This window comes from Hemitrygon akajei, chromosome 18 (assembly GCF_048418815.1).
Source record: "Hemitrygon akajei chromosome 18, sHemAka1.3, whole genome shotgun sequence".
Taxonomy (NCBI): Eukaryota; Metazoa; Chordata; class Chondrichthyes; order Myliobatiformes; family Dasyatidae; genus Hemitrygon; species Hemitrygon akajei.
In genome coordinates, this window is record NC_133141.1 from 76,149,326 (window position 1) to 76,174,634 (window position 25,309).

The 25,309-nt window shown below is 47.4% G+C and overlaps 1 protein-coding gene across 1 annotated transcript in view; it reads right to left on the bottom strand.

Annotated features, from left to right (window-relative positions):
• Positions 1-9,497: 9,497 nt before the first annotated feature.
• The window catches only part of retreg3 (reticulophagy regulator family member 3), a 48,197-nt gene continuing 32,385 nt past the window's right edge, over positions 9,498-25,309 (bottom strand). The window contains exons 6-9 of the mRNA XM_073071831.1: positions 20,591-20,728; positions 13,476-13,555; positions 13,103-13,235; positions 9,498-12,656 (exon numbers count right to left, since the gene is read on the bottom strand). Of these exons, the coding sequence (XP_072927932.1) occupies positions 12,151-12,656; positions 13,103-13,235; positions 13,476-13,555; positions 20,591-20,728 (857 nt within the window). The 3' untranslated portion in view covers positions 9,498-12,150. The remainder of the gene's footprint in view (positions 12,657-13,102; positions 13,236-13,475; positions 13,556-20,590; positions 20,729-25,309) is intronic.

The window sequence follows — 25,309 nt, forward strand, 5'->3', positions numbered from 1 at the left end:
AGGAGGGAGCCACAGCGACGGGGTCTCTGGTGCCGTGGCTCGGAAGGGGAGGGGAAAGAGAAGGACTGCAGTATTGATAGGGGATTTCATGGTTAAAGGAGTAGACAGGAGGTTCTGTGGACGTGAAAGAGACTTCCCAATGGCGCCAGGGTCGGGGATGTTTCGGATCGGGTCCACAGCTCTCTGAAGAAGGAGGATGAGCAGAAGTCGTGGAAATGTGAGGAGGTCCCGAAGAGAGATTACAGAGAACAAGGTAGAAAGTTGAAAAGCAGGTCCTCCAGGGTGGTAATCTCTGGACTGCTACCTGTGCCAAGCACCAGAGAGGGAAGGTATGACCTGTAGTACAAAAGGGACGGGTTACACCTGAATTTGAGGAAGGAGCCATTATCTTTGCAGGCAGGTTTGCCTGGTTGTTGGGGAGGGTTTAAGTGAATTTGGCAGGAGCATGGGAACTGGACGGATGGGGCAGTTGGTATACAACCAGGTGCAGAGTGTAGTGAGGCTATTAGGAAGGACGGGCAGATGATGGGTCAAAATTGCAGTCAGTGGGATGAGTTGCAGTGTAACTTGGGGACAGAATTGAAAAGGGTGATGAATACAGGACTGAAGGTGTTATATTTGAATGCACACAGCATACAGAATAAGGCAGATGATCTTGTAGCACAGTTAGAGATTGACAGGTGTGACGTTGTGGGCATCACTGAGTCGTGGCTGAAAGATCAAAGTTGGGAGCTTAACATCGAAGGTACACATCGTATTGAAAGGACAGACAGGTAGGCAGAGGGGGTGGCCTGCCGGTGATTTTGGATCAGAATATGTTGAATCCTTGTGGGTTGAGTTCAGAATTTGCAAGGGTTAAAAAAAACCCTGATGTTATATACAGGCCGAACGGTGGCTAGGATGTGGGCTACAAATTACAATGAGGGATATAAAAGGCACATCAAAAGGGCAATATTACGATAGTCAAGGGCGGGTTTCAATACGCAGGTAGATTGGGAAAAATCAGGTTGGTGCCGGATCCCAAGAGAGGCTATTTGCCGAATGCCAGTGTGATGGTTTTAGATCAGTTTGTGTTTGAACCCACCAGGGGAGATGCTATTCTGGATTGGATGTTGTGCAATGAACCAGTTTTGATTTGGGAGCTTAATGTAAAGGAACACTTGGAGGGCAGTGATCATAATATGGTAGACTTCACCCTGCATTCGAGAGGGAGAAGCTAAAGTCAGATGTAACACTATTACAGTGGAGTAAAGGGAATTACAGAGACTTGAGAGAGGAGCTGGCCAAAGTTGATTGGAAGGGATCACTAGCAGGGATGACAGCAGAACAGCAGTTTCTGGGAGAAATTCGGAAGGCGCAGGAGAGAGACATCCCAAAGTAGTATTCTAAAGGCAGGATGACGCTACTGTGGCTGACAAGGGAAATCAAAGCTAACGTAACATATACTATTGCAAAATTATTGAGAAGCTGTTAAAAATCAACAAAAGGCAACTAAAAAGCCACAAGGAGCGAAAAGATGAAATATGAAGCTAAGTTAGCCAAAAGCAAAGAGACCACCAAAAGCCTCTTCATATACTTAAAGTGTAACAGAGCGACGAGGTAGATATCAGACTGCTGGAAAATGATGCTGGGGAGGTAGTACTAATGGGGGACAAGGAAATAGCAGACATTTCAGTCTTCGCTGTGGAAGACATTAGCATTAGAAGACATTTGAACCAGAAGTTCAAAGACTCGGGGGAAAGAAGTGAGTGAAGTCGCTGTTACTAAGGAGAAGGTGCTTGGGAAACTGAAAGTTCTGGTGGTAGAGGAGTCACCTGCACCAGATGGTCTACACTCCAGGGTCCTGAAAGAGGAGGCTGAAGAAATTGTGGAGGCATTTGTAATAATCTTTCAAGAATCACTCGATTCAGGAATGGTTCTGGAGGACTGGAAAATTGCAGACGTCACTCCACTCTTCAAGAAGGGAGGAAGGCAGAAGAAATGAAATTTTAGGCCAGTTAGTCTCAACCTCAGTGGTTGGGAAGATGTTAGAGTCGATCGTTAAGAACGTGGTTTCAGGATACTTGGAGGCACATGATAAAATAGGCCGAAGCCAGCATGGTTTCCTTAAGGGAAAATATTGCTTCACAAATCTATTGGAATTCTTTGAAGTTTTAGCAAGCAGGATAGACAAAGGAGAATCAGCGGATGTTGCGTGCTATATTTTCAAAAGGCCTTCGAGAAGGTGCTGAACATGAGGATTGCAAGAGCCCATGGTATTACAAGAAAGATCCTAGCGTGGATTGAGGGTTGGCTGACTGGCAGGAGGCAGAGTGGGAATAAAGGGAGCCTTTCCTGGTTGGCTGCCGGTGACTAGTGTTCCACAGGGGTTGGTATTGGTTATATGTCAAGGGCCCCTTATCAAAGAATGATATGCTGACATTGGAGAGAGTCCACGGGAGGTTCACAAGAATGAATCCGGGAAAGAAAGGGTTAATCTATGAGGAGCTTTTGATGGCTCTGGGCCTGTACTCATTGGAATTTAGAAGAATGAGGTGACGGGGCAGAAAGTGATCTCATTGAAGCCTCTCTAATATTGAAATGCCTCATAGAGTAGACATGAAGAGGATGGTTCTGATATTGTGGGAGACTAGAACCAGAGGGCACAGCCTCAGATTAGAGGGATGTTCATTTAGAATGGAGATGAGGAGGAATTTCTTTAGCCAGAGGGTGGTAAATCTGTGGAATTCTTTGCCACGGTCGGCTGTAGGGGCCAGGTCATTGGGTGCATTTAAGGCCAAGGGTAATAGGATCTTAATTAGTCAGGGTGAGAAAGGTTACGAGAAGGCAGGAGAATGGGGTTGAGAGGGAAAATGGATCAGCCGTGATGGAATGGTGGGGCAGAGTTAATGGGCCAAGTGGCCAAATTCTACTCCTATCTCTTATGGTTTTACGGTCTGATTTACAGTCTCCAGGGACTCATGTTTGTCCAAAACTTCGAAATTGGGTATATACTTCTTAACATAATCTCGAATTTGTAAATATCTAAAAAAACTAGATGCAGGGACTGCTTGTAACTGCGCAAATGAGGCAAAGTTTCCATTAATATATAGATCACCTACACTACAGATGCCACTCAGTTTCCAGGAAGGAAAAAACAGAATCATTCGGGCCAGGCAAAAAAGGAATGATTGTCACAGATCGGAGTGCCAATATAAGCTTTTGGGGCCTTAATGTGTAGTTGAATCTGCTTCCAAATTCCTATAGTGCTGCCAACCACAAGGCTGTTACTAAAATGTGACTTATTAACTGCAGTGGGGTTATTAAGGAGAGCTGGTAAGCGGTGGGAACCAGACCCGCTCATGGCCATCCTTGGAGCAACAAGCTCCCTGTCTTCAGCCAATAAGTATGAAAAAATGCTGTATTGTTTGGAATGGTGACTGCTAAGAAGTTAATCCTGCAAATGTGGAAAATGGACTGTGCCTACGTACGATCTGTGGCTGAGAGAACTGGCAAACACTTTACATTTGGAGAGACTGAGACTATATAATGAGGACAGCGGGGACATCTTTGAAAGGATATGGGGCCCTGTATTGGACTTCCTTACAGGGTGAGGACTGAGGCTTTTTTGGTGCGGTGCACCTCTGCTGTGTATGTTTACTTCTGCCTTTATATTATTCTCCCTTTTGCTGCTCAATATTCAATTTGATTTTGTTATGGTCGTGGTTTTTGAGGATGTGCTGTATTTTTTTGTTGCTGTTTGTAGAAAAAAAATAAAAAATATATTTAAAAAAAGTTAATATAAGTTAAAAAGGTTAAAAAGTTTTTAAAAAGTTTTAAAAACTGGCAGCGTCGTCATCCTGGGCCACTGCACAGGATCAGAAAGAGCTGCAGGAGTTGTAAACTGAGCCAACTCCATCACCGGCACCGGGTTCCGCAGGACACCTTCAAAAGACGACACCTCAAAAAGGCGGCGTCCATCATTAATGACCCCAGTCCCCCAGGACATGTCCTGTTCTCATTGCTGCCAACAGGGAGGAGGTACAGGAGCCTGAAGCAACACACTCAACGATTCAGGAACAGCTTCTTCCCCTCTGCCATCAGGGAGGAGGTACAGGAGCCTGAAGACACACACTCAACGATTCAGGAACAGCTTCTTCCCCTCTGCCATCAGGGAGGGGGTACAGGAGCCTGAAGCAACACACTCAGCGATTCAGGAACAGCTTCTTCCCCTCTGCCATCAGGGAGGGGGTACAGGAGCCTGAAGGCACACACTCAGCAATTCAGGAACAGCTTCTTCCCCTCTGCCATCAGGGAGGAGGTACAGGAGCCTGAAGGCACACACTCAATGATTCAGGAACAGCTTCTTCCCCTCTGCCATCAGGGAGGGGGTACAGGAGCCTGAAGGCACACACTCAACGATTCAGGAACAGCTTCTTCCCCTCTGCCATCAGGGAGGAGGTACAGGAGCCTGAAGGCACACACTCAATGATTCAGGAACAGCTTCTTCCCCTCTGCCATCAGGGAGGAGGTACAGGAGCCTGAAGGCACACACTCAACGATTCAGGAACAGCTTCTTCCCCTCTGCCATCAGGGAGGGGGTACAGGAGCCTGAAGGCACACACTCAATGATTCAGGAACAGCTTCTTCCCCTCTGCCATCAGGGAGGAGGTACAGGAGCCTGAAGACACACACTCAACGATTCAGGAACAGCTTCTTCCCTTCCGCCATCCGATTCCTGAATGGACAATGGACACTATCTCACTTTTCATATATCTATATGCGTATTTGCTGTAATATATAGATTTTATGTATTGTAGTGTACTGCTGCCACAGAGGAAATTTCAAAACTAACTGTTTGAACCAGATTCTGATGTCGACAAATATGTTGTTATGTGGCAGCAGTACCTTGCAATACATAACAGTAAAATTACAAATTACAGTAAGAAATATTAAACAAAAATTAGTGCAGAAAGAGCAAAAAAAAAAGAAAAAAAGTGAGGAAGCCTACATGTGTTCATTGGCCCTGGCAGAGTTTGTTAAAACATCCTTAGCCGTGGGTGAGGTAACGGAGGATTGGAGGATAGCTAATGTTATTCTGTTGTTTAAGAAAGGCTCTAAAAATAAGCCAGGAAATTATAGGCCTGAAGCAGTTGTGAATAAATTATTCTAATGGACTGGATAGAAAGGGCCTGATTAGGGATAGTCAGCAGTGGCTGTGTGTGTGGGAAGTAGTGTCCCACTGATCTAATAGTTTCTCAAGGAGATTCCCAAGGTTGTTGTTGCTCGAGTGCCATCTATAAAATTGCTGACGACACTATGGCTGGCAGAATTTCAGAAGGTGACAAGAGGGTGTACAGTGGCGGGATTTATTGGCTGGTTGAGTGGTATCGCAGCAACAACCTTGCACTCAACATCAGTAAGACCAAAGAACTGAAGGGTAAGACAAGGGAACACACACACACACAAGTCTTTAGAGAGATCAGAAGTGGAGAGAGTTAGCAAGAGATCTATGCTGGGCCCAGCATATCGATGTAGTTACAAAGAAGGCACCACAGTGGCTATATTTCATCAGGAGTTTGAGGAGATTTAGTGTGTCACAAAAGACACTTGCAAATTTCTATATGCGTGCTGTGGACAGCATTCTAACTGGCTGAATCACGGTCTGGTATGGGGGAGGTGGGGGCTACTGCACAGGATCAAAGTAAGCTGCAGAGTGTTGTAAACTTAGTCAGCTCCATCACGGGCACCAACCTCCAAAAAGGCAGTATCCATCACTAGGGACCCCCATCCCCCAGGACATGCCCTCTTCTCATTGTTACCATCAGGAAGGAGGTACAGGAGCCAGAAGACACACACTCAATGTTTCAGGAACAGCTTCTTCCCCTTCGCCATCAGGGAGGAGGTACAGGAGCCTGAAGACACACACTCAATGTTTCAGGAACAGCTACTTCCCCTTCCCCATCAGATTTCTGAATGGACGTTGAACCCGTGAACGTCTACCTCACTAGTTTTTTTGCCTCTTTTTGCACTATTCATTCGATTTTTTATATATGCACTTAATGTAATCTACAGTTTTTATGTATTTCAGTCTACTACAGTCGCATATTTCACCATATAAGCCAGTGATACTAAAGCCGATTCTGAAAGGCGGTGCATTTTGTCCACATCAGGGTTCCCAACCTTTTTCATGCCATGGACGTCTACAATTAGGTTTACATGGACTTTGGTCAACAAGGGTTAGTCGCTGGGCAGTCAGGCTGTGTTAGTAAATTGGAGGCCTGTAATGAGTGGTGTGCTGCAGGGATCGGTGCTGGGGCCATTGTTGTTTCTCATTTATATCAGTGATCTGGATGATAACGTGGCAAAGTGGATCTGCAAATTTGCGGATGACACCAAGATTAGGGGCGTAGCTGACAGTGCTGGCAGTGGGATCTGGATCAGCTGGAGAAATGGCAGGTGGAATTTAATGCAGACAAGTGGGAGGTTTTGCACTTTGGTAGGAACAACCAGGGTAGATCTTCCACAGTGAACAGTAGGACACCTAGGTAGAACAAAGATCTGGAAATACAGGTCCGTAATTCATTGAAAGTGACATCACAGATAGAAAAGAAAGCTTTTGGCACATTGGCCTTCATAGATCACAGTATTGAGTACAGAAGATGGGATGTTTTGTTGAAGTTGAAGACGCCCATAGTTCTCGGCCACCTTTTCCGCAGTGCACCAACGGTCCAAGAGCACACCCTTCTCATGGGCTAGCTCGGTATACATTTGATTCCACCCTTTCCTTAAATTTCGAAACCTTTGTCTATACGCCTCAGGTACTAACTCGTAACCTCGGAGAATGGCCTCCTTTACTTGGTCATAATTCCCTTCCCCTTCTGGGGGCAACGCGGCATATGCCCGCTGTGCTTTCCCTCGTAACACACTTTGTAACAACGCCACCCACTGCTCTCTGGGCCACTTCTGATTCACTGCCACCTTTTCAAAAAGCAAGAAATAACTATCAACATCCGTCTCCTCGAAGGGGGGGACCACCCTCAACGCCCGACTAACATCAAACCCCTCCTCTCTCTCTTGCCCTTGAGCTCTTCGCTCTTGCTTTTGCCTGTCCAGCTCCAATTCATGGCTCCTTTGTTTCTCTTTCTCTTCTGCTTCTAGCTGCTTTAGCTGGAGCTCATGACCCCGTTTCATCTCTAATTCCTTTAGTTTGAACACCTGCTCCCTTTCCTCAGCCTTTTCCTTTTCCTTTGCAGCTCGTTCCTCAGCCTTTTCCTTTGCAGCTGCTTCTAGCTGCTTTACTTGAAGATCATGTTCCAACCTTACTTTCTCCAACTCTACCTGATCTGTCCCACTCGCTAATCTCTTTTCGGGGATATTTTCCAAATCCTCAGCTGCAAACACCTCCATCCCAATGTAATACTGATTTATGACCCCTCGCACTTCCTGCTTTTTCATTGATGACCTCACCTCTGCGAGGCCTAACCCCTTTGCCAGATTTACCAAGTCTGATTTGGTAGCCATCCCTAGCGCCTCTACAGTCGGGTTTCTCATAAATTCACCCACATCCATCTTTGCTGGTTTCCTGTCTGGCTACCTGCATAACCAGATTTAAGTTTGGACTTGCAGCCCGATTCACTGACCCTCCCCTTTGGTTTCAAATCCGGGACGAGCAACCCACTTGTTACGTTCCCCAGTAACCGGGTGACTTACCAGCAAAGATAGATAGGTCTGCTGAAGCCTGGTGCTACTATTTTCAAACGTTTTTATTTATAAAGGGGCACAAACGTATGGTTAATACAAAACATTCAGATCATATACGTCATCACAACTCATCTAAAGCACAGGTATAGTAATAATCAATCAAAAATAAGCTCTATCGTTGTCTAGGGGTAATGTAGATATATATTGTTTGCTGGATATCTAAAAGTCTTTTGTGGTCATTGCAGTTCCACCAGCTGCCGTCGTTGTGGTGTCGCGTTGGTGCACTTTTGTTAGAAAGAGAGAGATTGAATGAAACATTTACCAACCTGTAGGAGTTCGTCGGAAGTCTCGTTGGGGAATGGACTCTCATCTGTGGCCTCCCCTGTAGCTAGGCTATTCTTCCGTGGTGAGGTCGCCAATCCCAGGCAAGGAAGACGCACACGAACCCCACCACCGGCTGTCACTATCAAAACGCTGTCGCAGGATTTCTAGCGTGTCTTCTGGTGCGTCTGAGGCCCCGCCTCGGCAGCCCACCTTTTATCTGGACTGGCAGGGTTGTAGATGTCAATCAGGGTGGGGGGTGAGGCAATCTTTCCCCCATCACCCAGCCCACTTTGCCCTAGGGCTTTACACGTGGTCTTCATGAGACAATAGTCAGAGTCACTTTATTCTGCTTCTCGGGAGAACGTGGTCTTCCGCACGTTTCCCTCTTGGGTCAGTTGACCCCCCCTTGACTAGGGCTCTTGCGATTCTCACAAAGGAGGGGGCTGAGGTCATAACATTATGTTGAAGTTGTAGAAGTCAGTGGGCATTACTTGGGAGTACTGTGTGCTGTTCTGGCCACCTACCTGCAGGAAAGGTGTACATAAGATTTGAAGCAGGATTCGAGGTTGGGTGGACTACAACTAGAGGGCATGGGTTTAGGGTGAAAGGCGAGAAGTTTAAGGGGAATCTGAAAGGGAACCTACCCTCAAAGCGGTGAGAGTGTGGAACGAGTTGCCAGTGGAAATGGCGCATGTGAGTTCAATTGTCACATTGAAGAGGAGTTTGGATAGGTACATTAGTGATTCCAGGATTGAATGACTTGTTACATAAGGGGCTCTGGGCCTGTAGTCACTGGAATTCAGAAGAATGAGGGGCGACCTCATTGAAACCTATCGAATGATGAAAGGCCTTGATAGGATGTGGAGAGAATGTTTGATCTGGTGGGAGAGTCTAAGATCAGAGGAAACAGCCCTCAGTACAGAGGGGCGTTGAGGAGTAATTTCTTTGGGTAGAGAGTGGTGAAACTGTGGAATTCCTTGCCTCAGACGTCCATGGAGGCTATTTCATTGGGTATATTTAAGGCAGAGGTCGATATATTCCTGATTGGTCAAGGCATGAAGTGAGATGGGGTGGGGGCTGGGAGCTGAGATGGAAAATGGACCAACCATGGTGAAATGTTGGAGCTAACTCGATAAGCTGAATGGCCTAACTTTGCTCCCATAGCTTAAGTTTCTATGGTACATTAACTGTGCCAGGCACAGGCTAGCACAGACTAATCAGGCTGAAGGGCCAGTCTGTGTGCTGTTGTGCTCTACATCTCTAAACCATTAGTCACCGTGTCTCCTCTTTTGGCAATGTACATAATGGCCGTCTCCTCATGGTCGTCTTTATTCATCCAGCAAGGATCATTTTGCGATTTTGCTCTTTTCAACAGGACAGTTTTGCTGCAGTTCAAAGGCAGCATCTAAAAATGACGGACTGTCAGGCACATTAAACACAGAGTTTAGATCAGGCACGTATAGAATCAAGCCCTCAGATTTCCATTCACATACTTAGAAAATCACTTTAATGAGTGATTCAAAAATAAAGTGACTTTTCTACAAAAAAAATGTCCGAATGGATCAAGTCAATTCATCTTCGAACATGAACAAGTTGGAAAGTACACAAGGTGCTGCTGAAGATCACATAACATCAAAAAATACACACTGCACGTTCTACACAACAGTTCAATCCACTCTGTATTTACAAAATATTTTAATTGCCTTGGCTTCTAATGAAATGGTGAAAATGTCAATTGGAGTAAAATGCTGGAGCTGTCGACAAGAGAAGGCTTTGCCTCAAATTCCCAAAGCTTAGAGCTCACCAACTTTCAAATAAAACTTTAGTATTTATATAATTTCATACAATTTTCTAAAGGTGTAAGGGATCAACCCATTCTTTATAGATTATTTTTTAAATTTCAGGAACTGATGGAATCACAATTTATTAACTGCCAGCATCTAAAGTCCGGACCCTGCAGAAAGATCACGTGAAATGAACCTCTTGTGAAAGCGGGTAATGAGAATTCACAAGTGGCCACGTGGATCACTGCACTGCAAGGTCCGGACAATAGTTTTACACAAACGCTCTGTAATCCATTGTGCATTTACAATCATAACGCCTGCATTCCCAGCTGCATTTTCAATGGAACTTTCTCACAATCCTTCAACATTACAGTTCATCTCAAACACCACGTTCGGACAGATGAAGGATTGAAGCTGACCATCTTCTTCTCACCTACTTTTACCCGGCGCCCACCGGATCTTCACTTTCTATTCAAATACAACAAATCACGTCAATAATGAATTTCTTTAAAAAGTCATGAACATGTATTAAAAATATCTGAAATTTCAAAGAAGTCTTCTCACTCAAATGAACTTAAATAGAACTATTGCTTCGTCACATCACTGCAGAACTTTGGATTATGGCATTTACCTACTTCAAAACACCTTGGCTCAGAGCTTAGTTTAAGTATTTCATTTGCATTTTGATTTGCTGTTTTCTTCCCTGATCAAACAAACGGAAACCGTTGAGCAGCCGTTGAAAGGCAATACAACGCCGTGCCGATCTCACTACAGTCAGGGGGACTGCTTCCCCACGTAAGGGAAGGAGGGAGATTTTCAACGTTAGACAGTATGGTCGCTCCTCGGGTCCCATCGCCGCAGGTGTAGATTTCTCATCTGTCACCTTTTCCCCTGAGGGAAAGCTGCAAAACTGTCAGCATCGTTTGGCTTCAGACAGCAATGGTCACACCTCGGGTTCCCATCACGGCCAAATCTGATGTCGGTCTCAGGTTTCAGATATCTCATCTGTTACCTGGAGGCATCTGTGAGGGACCAGCTTCACCTGTCACCCAATCACTGAACTGTAGTGTCCAACTGCCATTATTACCAGATTTCAGCCAGAACCTTTGATAAATCCAAGGAAGTTCACAGCACTTTCCTGTAACACTACCTAAGCTCATTCCAAAACTGTTTTCGACCTTCAGGCCTGGTCATACTGTTTTTAAATAAAGAGCCGTCACGATCTGATGGACTAACTAAAAGCTATTGCTGTGCAGTGTCTCTCGGTGCAGAGACTATTTTCAGCAACGTATTGGCACAGAAATACTAGAGCAGCAACTCCCGTTCCACTCATTACGGTCAGTTCCTCGCCGCAATTCCAGCTGACGACAAGCGTCTGCATCCTACACACTGAATAAATTAAAACACAGTCACCTTTTGAAGGCAGGACTGCAGAGTTTTGAGGTACAACAAGCAGACAAGGTTCAAGCCAAACAGACAGCTGTAGAGGTATGGAACGGTCGTCAGAGACGAGGTGCAAAGCACAAAGAAATTCTGCACAAGGGTTTAAACATCCCACTAGCGAGGAACAATCAAACACCCCCCTCCTCCCCCCCCCCGGTGTTGCTGGATTGTGACTTTCCCTTGGCATTGGGAGATGAAACAGGAACTCTAACAAAGCATCTCTCTTCCTATATCAGCCTCTTACTGGACTTGAGAGATCCCACCCCACACCCCTGCCTCATCCCCAGGCTGAACTTGCTAAATGTCCTGTTGTTCTCAGCCAACTACAGCGATGTTTACTTCCTATTTACCGCTTATGAGTATCCGTGCTCGGTTTCGGATCGAATTGCTTCACCCCGCAACTCGGATCCTAGCTGGTGAATGTTTTAAGTGCATAATGATGCATTTTACGAGGTCACAATGAAACCACACACACACACTCACGAACACGCACATGCACGCACACGCGCGCACACACACACGAAGCCTGGCTTTGCTCACCAACTCTCCACGATGCCAAAGAACATTAACTGTGGGGAAGATGTGCGAAAATACCTCACGGACAGTTGCGGGAATTTCGCCTTTTACGTACACAAAACCACGCCAAGCTGCGTCTACAACAACTCTGTTGATCCAAGTGTGTCAGCTGGGTATCAATTACCTGTCTGGGTAGATTGATTATTGACTGGGGTTTGATCATTTCAAACCCCGGAAACACAAAGTATCAGTAAACCTATGTCACACTGAGCTGTGCAAATGTGTTCACATGTGAGAAAGAAAGGGCAACCATGGAGCCAATATTAACCTATGCACAGACCCCCTTCCCCTGCTAAGCTACTGGGTCCGTGTGGTGTCGTCTAGCAACACCCACACAAACCTACTGCTTTCGAAGAAGGTTTGCGAGGAACCCCGCCTTCGACGGCTGTCGCGTGCCCCGGTTGTGGGTGCCAAGGTTCTCGAACTGATTCAGTTCTGACTGGTCCAGCAGTTCAAAATCGTCTCCCTCCGCATCCGTGTCCACCTCTACGTTTCCATGCTCGAGTAAGGTCTGGGCAGCAGCTTCCAACAACTGGCCCTCAGGAGCGGCGCCCGACAACGCAGCCGCCACCATGTTGCTGGCGATCGTTCCTGCCAGAGAGAAGCCCTGACTGCCCGCGAAGCTCAGAGGTGACGGCAGTCCACTCTGGGACAGATCTTCATCGATATCCTCCTGATCGGAGGACAGGCTCGCGTTATCCTGAAGCAGGGGCTGGTAGGATGTCGTTGGAATACCCAGGCTGGTGTCGTCATCGTCGTCCAGTCCTGTCACATCAGGGTTTATGGACGGGAATTCGGGGAGATCTCTCGCAAATGACTCCTCAGGGTCGCTGTGGCGATCGAGATCTAGGAGAGAGAGGTAACTTGGGTCAGTGAAAGCTTTCAGAAGTTCTTGTCATGCGAGTGTAGGAAGCTAATTTTCCCTCCAGAGCAGGGGGTTGGTTCCCAAACTGGGAACCACGGACTCCTTACATGAAAAAGGGGATTGGGCCGTGGCATGAGGAAGCTTGGGGACGCCTGCTCAAGGGTAAAACAAGGATGGATCATTTGCCCTCAGCAAACTTCTCACAATCAGAATGGGACAAACAGTTACAGCAGTGACTGAAATCCCACTGGACAGAATGCCACAGCTTTGAGTTCAGTCCAATTTGACGGAGAATTCAGCTAATGAGAACAGTTCAATTGCAGATGAGGAGTTGTGCACACAACGACAGACTCGATAGAAATTTGCTCCTACATCTTACGGTCTGAGTATGCCCCCCCCCCCCCCCCGTTAAAACGTCAGAACTTGCCTTCAGAGCCATCTGTCATCGGGGTCTGTCCTCGGGATAAGTTGAAAGTTCCATTCTCGGTGTACGACACCTCTGCGTCTGAATGCTCAAAGTCAGAAATTTCCAGCTCCTTACCGAACGTAGAGTCGTCGAACTTTGCCATGCAAGAAACAAGCAGCAAGATGAGATCTGCACATCCATTTAATTCCATGCCAGCTAAATACACTCCCCAGCGTTACATAAATGATTCTAAGTTATGGCAAGAGTCAGTGGACTTTGTTGTGCGGGCAGGGAGATCAGCATTTATCTTAGCGACTATGTCTTCATAGAAACATTAAGCCTTGAAGGGTTTGGGGAAGGGGTTGGGGAGGGGTAGGGTCAGAAAACTCCGTACCTTGGGGCAGAATGCAGCCAGCTCAGCCTCACTGTCACTCCCATCGTCTGCAGCCCTGACAGCTGTTGTTCGGCGACGCACTGAAAGAAACCACAGGTCAGACACTTCTGCAGCTCGTAGCTCTGAGGCACTGCCTTCAAGACAGGGCCTGCCTGGAATAGTGCAGCCAGCTGCTGCACACCTCCGCTTTGTGCACCCCACATTTAGGGAAAGTTGGTCCAGCTTTGGGTCACCTTGGATATTAGGAACAGACCACCTCCTCCATTAGATTTGGAAAAATTACCAAACAAAGAAAAAGAGGCAATGAATTCCACAGATTCACTACCTTCTGGCTAAAATAATTCTTCCTCACCACTGTTCTAAAAGGGTACCCTTCATTCTGAGGCTGTGTCCTTTGGTCTTAGACACTCCCACCAGAGGAAACATCCTCTCCACATCCACTTCATCTGTGTCCTCTGGTCCTAGACTCCCCCACTATAGGAAACATCCTTTCCACATCCACTCTATCTGTGTCCTCTGGTCCTGGACTCCCCCACTATAGGAAACATCCTCTCCACATCCACTCTATCTGTGTCCTCTGGTCCTGGACTCCCCCACTATAGGAAACATCCTCTCCACATCCACTCTATCTGTGTCCTCTGGTCCTGGACTCCCCCACTATAGGAAACATCCTCTCCACATCCACTCTATCTGTGTCCTCTGGTCCTAGACTCCCCCACTATAGGAAACATCCTCTCCACATCCACTCTATCTGTGTCCTCTGGTCCTAGACTCCCCCACTATAGGAAACATCCTCTCCACATCCACTCTATCTGTGTCCTCTGGTCCTAGACTCTCACACCAGAGGAAACATCCTCTCCACCTCCACTCTATCTGTGTCCTCTGGTCCTAGGCTCCCCCACTATAGGAAACATCCTCTCCACATCCACCCTATCTGTGTCCTCTGGTCCTAGACTCTACCACCAGAGGAAACATCCTCTCCACATCCACTCCATCGGGGCCTTTCAACATTCAGAAGGTTTCAATAAGGTCACCCCTCGTTCTTCTGAATTCTTGTGAGTACAGGCCCAGAACCGGCAAGCACTTTTCATGTGACAAACTGTTCAATCGCAGAATAATTTTCACAAACACCCTTTGAACCCTCTCCAATGTCAGCACTTCCTTTCTTAGATAACAGGGCCCAAAGCTGCTCACAATACTCCAAGTGAGGCCTCACTAGAACCTTACAAAACCTCTGCATTACATCCTTGCTCGTATATTCTCGTCCACTCGAAATTACTGCCTACATCGCGTGTGCCAGCGGGTCGGGGCACGTTACTCTTACTTTATAACATCAGCAACACATTCCAAACAGGAGCTTAACTGCCGGATTATTTCACTCTTTGCCAGTCCGAATTCACCCATTATGCTCTCCGATCTTTTCCGACAGGTGCAGCTCTGTTAACCACATTACAGGAAGGACTTTGAAGAGGGGGCAGAGGGCGTTCACCGGATGGTGCCTGGCGCCGAGTGCATTAGCTAGGAGAGGTTGGACAAACTTGGACCATTTTCTGTGGAGCGCTGGATGCCGAGAGGAAACCGAAAGTACATATGTAAAATAACGAGCACCTCAAAGTGTGTAGTCAGCATCTCTCCCCACCCCCCCACCCCCAACTTCCCAGGTAGAATAGAGGGCACAAGTTTAATGTAAGAGGTTTAAGACATTTTAAAGATGTACGAGCAAGATTTGGCGTTTTCAAAAACAGAATTATAGTTACCTGGAAGATTCTGCTAGGGGAACTGCTGGAGGCAGGTTAAGTAGTTAAAAAGGCACTAAAAATAGACAAACTACCATTTAACTGAGTAAAACAAATTAGGTATTTAGATGAAATACAGAACAAATGAGAACACTACCAATACCCCTACAGTACTACAAAGCTGTGTATTAGTTCCTAATAGTTATCGACAGAGGGATTCATCCAGTGTCTGCTGCCGTGCTCCTGTGATAGACCGTATCGGCTCAGACGCCCAGTGCAGACGGTTGGCTGTCTGTATCCAACAATGCCAGGAGACCAGTGTGGGCGAGTTTTGACAAGTGGAAAGGCCTTTGCACTGGGTCAGTTCCACTCTCTCATCCATCGATGGACGACAGGGATGATGAGAGTCATCGACCGATGTGTAGGCAGATGTACGGTTTAAACTGGCCGTGGTTAGCACAGACATTGTGGGCCAAAGGGCCTCTTTCCATGCTCAATTTCCATAGCATGGGCCTCTTTCCATAGACCCCTCGGTTAATGATCATAAGACCATAAGATAAAGGAGTAGGAGTAGGTCATTCGCCCCATTGAGTCTGCTCCGACAGTCAATCATGGGCTGATCCAATTCTTCCTGTCATCCCCACTCTCCTGCTCTCACCCCATACCCTTTGATGCCCTGGCTAATCAAGAACCTATCTATCTGTCTTAAATTCACCCAATGACTTGGCCTCCACAGCCACTCGTGGCAACAAATTCCACAGACTTACCACCCTCTGACTAAAGCAATTTCTCCACATCTCAGTTCTAACAGGACGTCCTTCAATCCTGAAGTCGTGCCCTCTTGTCCTAGACTCCCCTACCATGGGAACTAACTTTGCCATATCTAATCTGTTCAGGCCTTTTAACATTCGGAATGTTTCTATGAGATCCTCCCGAACTCCAGGGAATACAGCCCAAGAGCTGCCAGATGTTGCTCATACGGTAACCCTTTCATTCCTGAAATCATTCTCGTGAATCTTCTCTGAACCCTCTCCAATGTCAGTATATCCTTTCTAAAATAAGGAGCCCAAAACTGCACAAAATACTCCAAGTGTGGTCTATCAAATGCCTTATAGAGCCTCAACATCACATCCCTGCTCTTATATTCTATACCTCTAGAAATGAATGCCAACACTGCATTCGCCTTCTTCACAGCCAACTCAACCCGGAGGTTAACCTTCAGGGTATCCTGCACAAAGACTCCCAAGTCCCTTTGCATCTCTGCATTTTGAAATCTTTCCCCATCTAAATAATAGTCTGCCCATTTATTTCTTCCACCAAAGTGCATGACCATACACTTTCCAACATTGTGTTTTATTTGCCACTTCTTTGCCCATTCCCCTAAACTATCCAAGTCTCTCTGCAGGCTCTCTGTTTCCTCAACACTACCCACTCCTTCACCTGTCTTTGTACCATCGGCAGATTTAGCCACAAATCCTTTAATACCATAGTCCAAAACATTGACATACATCGTAAAGCGGTCCCAACACCGACCCCTGTGGAACTCCACTGGTAACCGGCAACCAGCCAGAATAGGATCCCTTTATTTCCACTCTCTGCTTTCACCTAACCAGACAATGCTCCATCCACACTAATAACTTCCCTGTAATTCCATGGGCTCTTATCTTGTTAAGCAGCCTCATGCGCGGCACCTTGTCAAAGGGCTTCTGAAAATCCAAGTACACCATGTCTACTGCATCTCCTTTGTCAACACTGCTTGTAATTTCCTCAAAGAATTGGTTTGTCAGGCAGGATTTTCCTTTCAGGAAACCATGCTGGCTTTGGCCTACCTTGTCACGTGCCTCCAGGTACTCCGTAATCTCATCCCTAACAAACGATTCCAACAACTTCCCAACCACTGACATCAGGCTAACAGGTCTATAGTTTCCTTTCTGCTGCCTCCCACCCTTCTTAAATAGAGGAGTAACATTTGCAATTTTCCAGTCATCCAGTACAGTGCCAGAATCTATTATCGATTCTTGAAAGATCATTGTTAATGCCTCCGCAATCTCTCCAGCTACTTCCTTCAGAACCCAAGGGTGCATTCCATCAGGTCCAGGAGATTTATCCACCCTCAGACCATTCTGTTTCCTGAGCACCTTCTGAGTCGTAATTTTCACTGCACAAACTTCACTTCCCTGATACTCTTCAACGTCCGGTATACTACTGACATCTTCCACTGTGAAGACTGATGCAAAATATGCATTCAGTTCCTCTGCCATCTCTGCATCTCTCATTACAATATCTCCAGTGTCATTTTGTATTGGCCCCTCTCTTTTGCCCTTTATATACTTAAAGCTTTTAGCATCTTCTTTGATATTAGTTGCCAGCTTCCTCTCATAATTCATCTTTTCCTTCCGAATGACCTTCTTAGTTTCCTTCTGCAAATTTTTAAAAGCTCCCCAATCTTCTATCTTCCCACTAGCTCTGGCTTCCTTGTATGTCCTCTCTTTTGCTTTTACTTTGGCTCTGACTCCACTTGTCAGCCAGTATCCTTCTTCCCTTTGAAAATTTCTTCTTATTTGGAATATATCTGTCTTGCACTTCCCTCAATTTTTGCAGAAACTCCAGCCACTGCTGCTCTGCTGTCTTTCCTGCAAATGTCCCTTTCCAGTCAACTTCAGCCAGTTCCCCTCTCATGCCATTGCAATTTCCTTTATTCCACTGAAATTCTGACACATTGGATTTTATTTTTTCCCTCTCAAATTTCAAAGTGAACTTGATCATTTTGTCCTGACGAAGGGTCTCGGCCCGAAACGTCGACAGCGCTTCTCCCTATAGATGCTGCCTGGCCTGCTGTGTTCCACCAGCATTTTGTGTGTGTTGTTCGATCATTTTGTGATCACTGGTCCCTAAGGGTTCCTTAACCTTAAGCTCTTTTATCACTCCGGATCATTGCACAAGACCCAATCCAGCACAGCCGATCCCCTAGTGGGCTCAACAACAAGCTGTTCTAAAAAGCCATCCCTTAGACATTCTACAAATTCTCTCTCTTGAGGTCCAGTACTGGCCTGGTTTTCCCAATCCACTTTCATGTTAAAATCCCCAACAATTATCACGACATTGCCTTTCTGACACGTCTTTTCTATCTCCTGCTGTAATTAGCAATCCACATTCCGGCATACAACTGCCATGAGGGTCTGTTACCCCTTACCATTTCTTAACTCAACCCAGAGAGAGTCTACACCTTCCAATCCTATGTTATCTATTTCCAATGATTTAATATTACTTCTTATATACAGAGTCGCATCACCCCCTCTGCCCACTAACCTAACTTTCCGATACACTGTATATCCTTGGACGTTCAGCTCCCAATGGCAGCCATCCTTTGGGCAAAGGTCAATGGCATAAAGAGGGTTGGGAACCCCCGGTCTCTACTTTGTAAAGCTGTTTCCTTCTCAGTCGTGATGAAGATACCAGGCGTGAAGCGTTAACCATTTCTCCTTTCACAGAAGCTGAGTGTTCCTCCTGCAGACTGTCTGAGGCTCGAGGAGCCAGCATTCCCTTTCTTGCCTCCACTGAGTTCAGGTGATTTCATTGGAATATACAAATTTCTTTCGGAATTTGACAGGGTGATGCTTCTGTGTGTGTGGGTGTCTAAAGAAGGGACGGGCTGGTGCCAGTGGAGCACGCGGGGCAGAAATCAGCAGCAGTTTCATCACCCAGAAGTAGAGTGTTTGAAATTCTCTGCCCAAGGAGACTGACAAGTCAGCTTCTGAACATGATCAAAACACTGAACTTTTTAGAAAGTGAAGAGAGTCTGTACAGGAAAGTGGCATCGAGGTGCACAGCCACAAAGCACCCTAACGGCTCAGCACATCACTGGGACTCAACAATCTAAACCCTCAATGCCTACGGTGCACTCGTAACATCATTAAAGACCCAACCCGTCCGGACACTGTCAGTTCAATCTCCTGCCATCTGGTCGGAGATGCAGAAACATCTCAGCCAAGACAGTGAGAGTGAGAGACAGCTTCTTCCCCGAGGGCTGTTGTACAGCGGAATAATGCCACACCTCGGCTTGCCAACGGCCTTGGAGTGTTATGGATTATCAAAGTCACTTGTGGATTTCTGTACCCCATGCATTGTAAATATCTGTCTTGCACAGACTGGAGTCGCACCACAATCTCACGGTCTTGAGCAATAAAGCTCTGCTCTGCTCTCACACACACTGCGTAGTTCCCAAGAACCATCTCTGGTATTTTGGATTCAAAATGGTTTCACATTGATTTATTTATTTATTGAGGCACAGCGAGGAATAGGCCCTTCGAGCCAAGCCACTCAGCAACCCCCCCCCCCCCCCCCCCGATTTGATCCCAGCCTAATCATGGGACAATTTACATTGACCACCCAGTATTTGGCCTGAGCTACTGTAAAGACAACACAGACCCAACGCGAAGTCAAAATATTCCCGTATTAGTATACAGAGGTAAACCTGGTTTTTAACCCACTCACGGAATTTGCCAGAATAAACCCTAATATGGTTAATATGAAATGCTAAACTGTTTGATTTTAAAGGGCTAACATATGAGGAATGTTTAATGGCTGTGGGCCTATACTCACTGGAATTCAGAAGAATGAGGGGTGACCTCATTGAAATCTATCGAATGGTGAAAGGCCTTGATAGAATGGATGTGGAGAGGATGTTTCCTATAGTGGGGGAGTCCAGGACCAGAGGACACAGACAGAGTGGATGTGGAGAGGATGTTTCCTATAGTGGGGGAGTCTAGGACCAGTGGACACAGATAGAGTGGATGTGGAGAGGATGTTTCCTATAGTGGGGGAGTCTAGGACCAGAGGACACAGATAGAGTGGATGTGGAGAGGATGTTTCCTATAGTGGGGGAGTCTAGGACCAGAGGACAGATAGAGTGGATATGGAGAGGATGTTTCCTATAGTGGGGGAGTCTAGGACCAGAGGACACAGATAGAATGGATGTGGAGAGGATGCTTCCTGTGGTGGTGGAGTCTAGGACCAGAGGATAGAGGGGCGTCTATTTAGAACAGAAATGATGAGGAGTTTCTTTAGCCAGAGAATGGTGAATCTGTGGAATTCTTTGCCAGAGACGGCTGTGAAGGCCAAGTCACTGGGTATATTTAGGGTGGAGATTGATAAGATTCTTGATTGGTCAGGGCATGAAGGAATACGGAGAGAAGGCAGGAGACTGGGGCTAAGAGGGAAAACGGATCAGTCCTGACGAAATGGTGGACAGACTCAATTCTGCTTCTATGTTCCACGTTCTGAAGATTACATCAATTTTACCGATGTTGACCCATGGGACCGAGTGCCACGGGTGAAGCGTTAGGTTAGGAATTACCAGCCAGCTGCTTGGCTACTCACACTGACGTTCACGCTGCCTCGACACCATGTATCCCTTCACGCTGAAATCCAGGCGCTTGAGCAAGGGTTCGATTCTGGCGTAAACCTTTAACGACAGCTGGTGGTAGACAACCAAAGGCCAGAGCAGCATGCTCAGCACTGCGGGCAAGGAAAGAGAGGAGAGAGCGTCAGGGGCCGCCCAAAGCAGCAAGGCTCACAACCCGATGGAAAACGTTAATGTCTGACTGTACAACTACACGGTCACTCCATAACAATACACAGAATGATGTAGTCCCCCCAACGTCACAGGAAACAACTGAAAAGGTCTTTTGGCCGAGCACTTTGTGGTAGTCGGGAATGGCCCGCACTCTAAGCCCACTTTCCAGCAACTTTCATAAAGTTGTTCTCCAGTTCTAAGCTTGCTGGTCCAATTGTTTTTTTTTTGCTGTGGCTTTGGCTCAGGAAACCTCGGTGAGACGAGGCTGAGCAGAGGGGTACAGGTGAGGGTTTCCTTTGCATTCCTCTCCCTACCTCATTTAGGGTACTTCATCATCATTATGTGCCATCATCATTAAGTGTCATGTCCTATGACATCATCATTATGTGCTGTGCCGTTTGACGTGGGCGATCACGGTCTTTAACTGTAGCGGTGTGCTACACGCAGCGCTGAAATAACGACACGGAGTCGATAAACTGCAGCCAAAGAATAAGTTTATTTCAAATTCACAGTCTTGCTTTAAAGCCTGTCTCCCCCACCGGATACCTCGAGAGGCACGTACTGAAACCCCTTGAGGCTATCTTCCTTTGTCCCTGCACTCTGGCTAATTGTCAGCCGGTTCGAGTGTGCTAGTAATTGGGTCGCCACATAACCCCCCCCCCCCCCCCCAGAACCGGCGGTACACCCCCCAATGTCCACTGTCTGGGCCGGACCCTGTTTGGGAGGTCGGCCTCTGCGCCGCGGTGCCGGAAACTCAACCAGTTGCGCCAGGTCCACATGGGCCGGTTTGAGTCGGTCCACTGTGAAAACCTCCTCTCTCCCCCCAACGTCCAGCACGAACGTGGACCCGTCGTTTCTGATCACCGTAAATGGCCCCTCGTAGGGCCGTTGCAGCGGTGGCCGATGCCCGCCCCGTCGTACAAACACAAACTTACGGTTCTGCAGGTCTTTGGGTACGCAGGTCGGGTGCTGCCCATGCTGCGAAGTGGTTATGGGGGCCAGGGCACCGAGCCTCTCGCATAGTCTGCCCAAGACTGCTGCGGGTTCTTCCTCTCGTCCCCTTGGGGCTGGTATGAACTCCCCGGGAACGACCAGGGGTGCGCCGTACACCAACTCGGCCGACGAAGCGTGCAGATCATCTTTGGGCGCCGTGCGGATGCCGAGTCGGACCCAGGGAAGCTTGTCCACCCAGTTAGCTCCTCGCAGGCGTGCCATGAGAGCCGACTTCAGGTGACGGTGGAAACGCTCCACCAGTCCGTTCGACTGTGTGTGGTAGGCAGTGGTGTGGTGCAGCTGAGTCCCCAACAGGCTGGCCATCGCTGACCACAGGCTGGAGGTGAACTGGGCACCTCTGTCGGAGGTAATGTGGGCCGGTACACCAAAGCGGGACACCCAGGTGGCGATCAGTGCCCAGGCGCAAGATTCAGAGGTAGTGTCGGTGAGAAGGACCGCCTCTGGCCATCTTGTGAACCGGTCCACGATAGTGAGGAGGTGCCGCGCCCCGCGCGACACTGGCAGGGGGCCCACGATATCCACATGAATGTGGTCGAAACGCCGGTGGGTGGGGTGGAACTGCTGCGGCGGGGCCTTGGTGTGTCGCTGCACCTTGGCCGGCTGGCAGTGCATAATTAGCCAGAGTGCAGGCACAAAGAAAGATAGCCTCAAGGGGTTTCAGTACGTGCCTCTCGAGGTATCACGTCGGGGTCACCAATTGTAGCGGTGTGCTACACGCAGCGCTGAAATAACGACACGGAGTCAATAAACTGCAGCCAAAGAATAAGTTTATTTCAAATTCACAGTCTTGCTTTAAAGCCTGTCCCCCCCACCCGATACCTCGAGAGGCTTTCTTCCTTTGTGCCTGCACTCTGGCTAATTGTCAGCCGGTTCGAGTGTGCTAGTAATTGGGTCGCCACATAACCATGATTGCTCTTGGCAAATTTTCGTACAGAAGTGGTCTGCCATCACCTTCTTCTGGGCAGTGTCTTTACAAGATGGGTGGCCCCAACCATTATCAATACTCTTCAGAGATTGTCCGCCTGGTGTCAGTGGTCGTATAACCAGGTCTTGTGATCTGCACCCGCTGCTCGTATGACCATGCACCACCTGCTCCCGTGGCTTCACGTGACCAGGATAGGGGGAGAGAGGCTAAGCAGGTGCTACACCTCACCCAAGGGTGATCCGCAGGGAGGTAGCGCCTTACTCCACCCTACCAGAAGAATAGCCCGGGTGGATCCCACTACTTATCGAATACTCCCAATGGCGTGCATCTTGAAAACTCTCTGAGAACCAAGTCCAGCTCCTGACCTTCACGCTTGACTCAGCTGCTAAGCCCAGAAGGGGAAAAGGGGAGTTACTGGTGCCTTACAGCCAGTCACTTCAGGCAGACGGGGCTCATCAGCCGTGGTTGGCAGCTCATCTAGGAGAAGGAAAACTCTGATCTCAAACCTCCGCTTGCTTTGCGGCTATACCCACTCATGGGGAAGACTTTGGGAGTAAACCCCAAGAGAAAAATACGGAGCTGATTTCAACGCTGACTGACAACTCCTACTGGTGCCAAACTGTATCGGTCTTTGCCGTTGCTTTTAATTCATCAGCTGCATGCAGAGGGGGGAGGTTGCTACGTGGGCAACAGCTTGCTCTCCACATCGTGCTGTCCTGGCTTGTGTTTCATGTAGACAGCTGTGATGGAGAGTTGGCCCTGACCGACGCAGGGTCTCAACTCTTCCAATGGGAATATCTGGGGAAGCACTGGCAGGAGGTGGAAAATCAGGGTCGGGGTTTGGGTTGGAGAGCAGTGCCAGTAGCACTGTATGAAGGAGCTGGAGATGGATATGGATGCATTTGGGATTGTCCAGGATGCTGCGTGCCTCAGATGCCCAGCTGGTCACACCTGAGATACAGAGAGCTGGCTGACCACCAGGAGAGGTAAGGGGTAGAGACAGACAATGGAGAATCTCCCCATGGCCGTTCTCCACAACAATTTTAGAGACTGCTTTGGTGGGGCGTACCTATAGCAGCTGGCACTGTGGCTGATTGATGCTCAGTGGAGTAATAGTGATAGGAGACTTGATCCTTTCTTCGGTTAAATAAAGAATAAAAGGGAGGTAAGAGATAATATTGGACCACTGGAAAATGATGCTGGTGAGGTAGTAACGGGGTTCAAAGAAATGGCAAATGAAAAGGACTTTGTTTCAGTCTTGACTGTGGAAGACGCTAGCTGTATGCCAGACGTCCCTGAGTGTCAGGGAACAGCAGTGAATGCCATTGCTATTACAAAGGGAAAAGTTCTAGGCAGATTGAAAGGTCTGAAGGTCACCTGGACCAGATGGACTACATCCCAGAGACCAGGGAGAGGTTGTTGATGAGATAACGGGTGCATTGGTCATGATCTTTCAAGAAATCACTTGATTCTGCCATGGTCCCGAAGGACTGCAAAATTGTAAATGTCACTCAACTTTTTAAGAAGGGAGGAGGGAGACCAAAGAGAGGAGATAAGAGGCCAGTTAGCCTAACCTCAGTGGTTGGTAAAGTGTTGGAGTCGATGATTAAGGATGAGGTTTTGAGGTACTTGGAGACTAATGATAAAATAAGTCAAAGTCAGCATGGTGTCTGTCAAGGGAAACCTTGTCTGACAAATCTGTTAGAGTTCTTTCCAGAAGTAACAAGCAGGGTGGACAAAGGAGAGACAGTGGATGTCATTTACTTGGATTTTCAGAAGGCATCTGATAAGGTGTCTCACAGGAGGCTGCTTAACAAGATAAAATCCTATGGCGCTACAGGAAAGATACTGGCATGGATAGAGGAATGGCTGACAGGCAGGAGGCAACGAGTGGGAAGAAAGGGGGCCTTTTCTAGTGGGCTGCCTGTGTCTAGTGGTGCTCCTAAGGGGTCAGTATTGGGACTGTTACTTTTCACATTGTTTGTCAATGATTTAGATAGTGGAACTGTTGGCTTTGTGACAAAGTTTGCGGATGATGCAAAGATAGGTGGAGGGGTAAGTAGTCCTGAGGAAGCAATGTAATTGCAACAGGACTTAGACAAATTGGAAGAATGGACAAAAATGTGGCAGATGGAATACAGTGTTGGGAAATATATGACAATGCATTTTGGTGAAATGAGCAATAGTGCATTCTGTTATCTAAATGGGGAGAAAATTCAAACATCAGAGGTGCAGAGGGACTTAGGAGCCCTCGTGCAAGACTCCCAGCAGGTTAATTTACAGGCTGAGTCTGTGGTAAAGACGGAAATTGCAATGTTGGCATTTATTTCCAAGAGGAATAGAATATAAAAACAAGGAAATAAGGCTTTATAAGACACCAGTCAGGCCACACTTGGAGTTTTCTCAACAGTTTTGGGCACCTCATCTCAGAAAGGACGCGCTGTCATTGGGGAGAGCCCAGAGGAGGTTCACAAGGATGATCTGGGAATGAAGGTTAATTAACGAAGAGCATCTGGCTGCTTCAGAACCAGAATCAGGTTTATTATCACCGGCATGTGACGTGAAATTTGTTAACTTAGCAGCA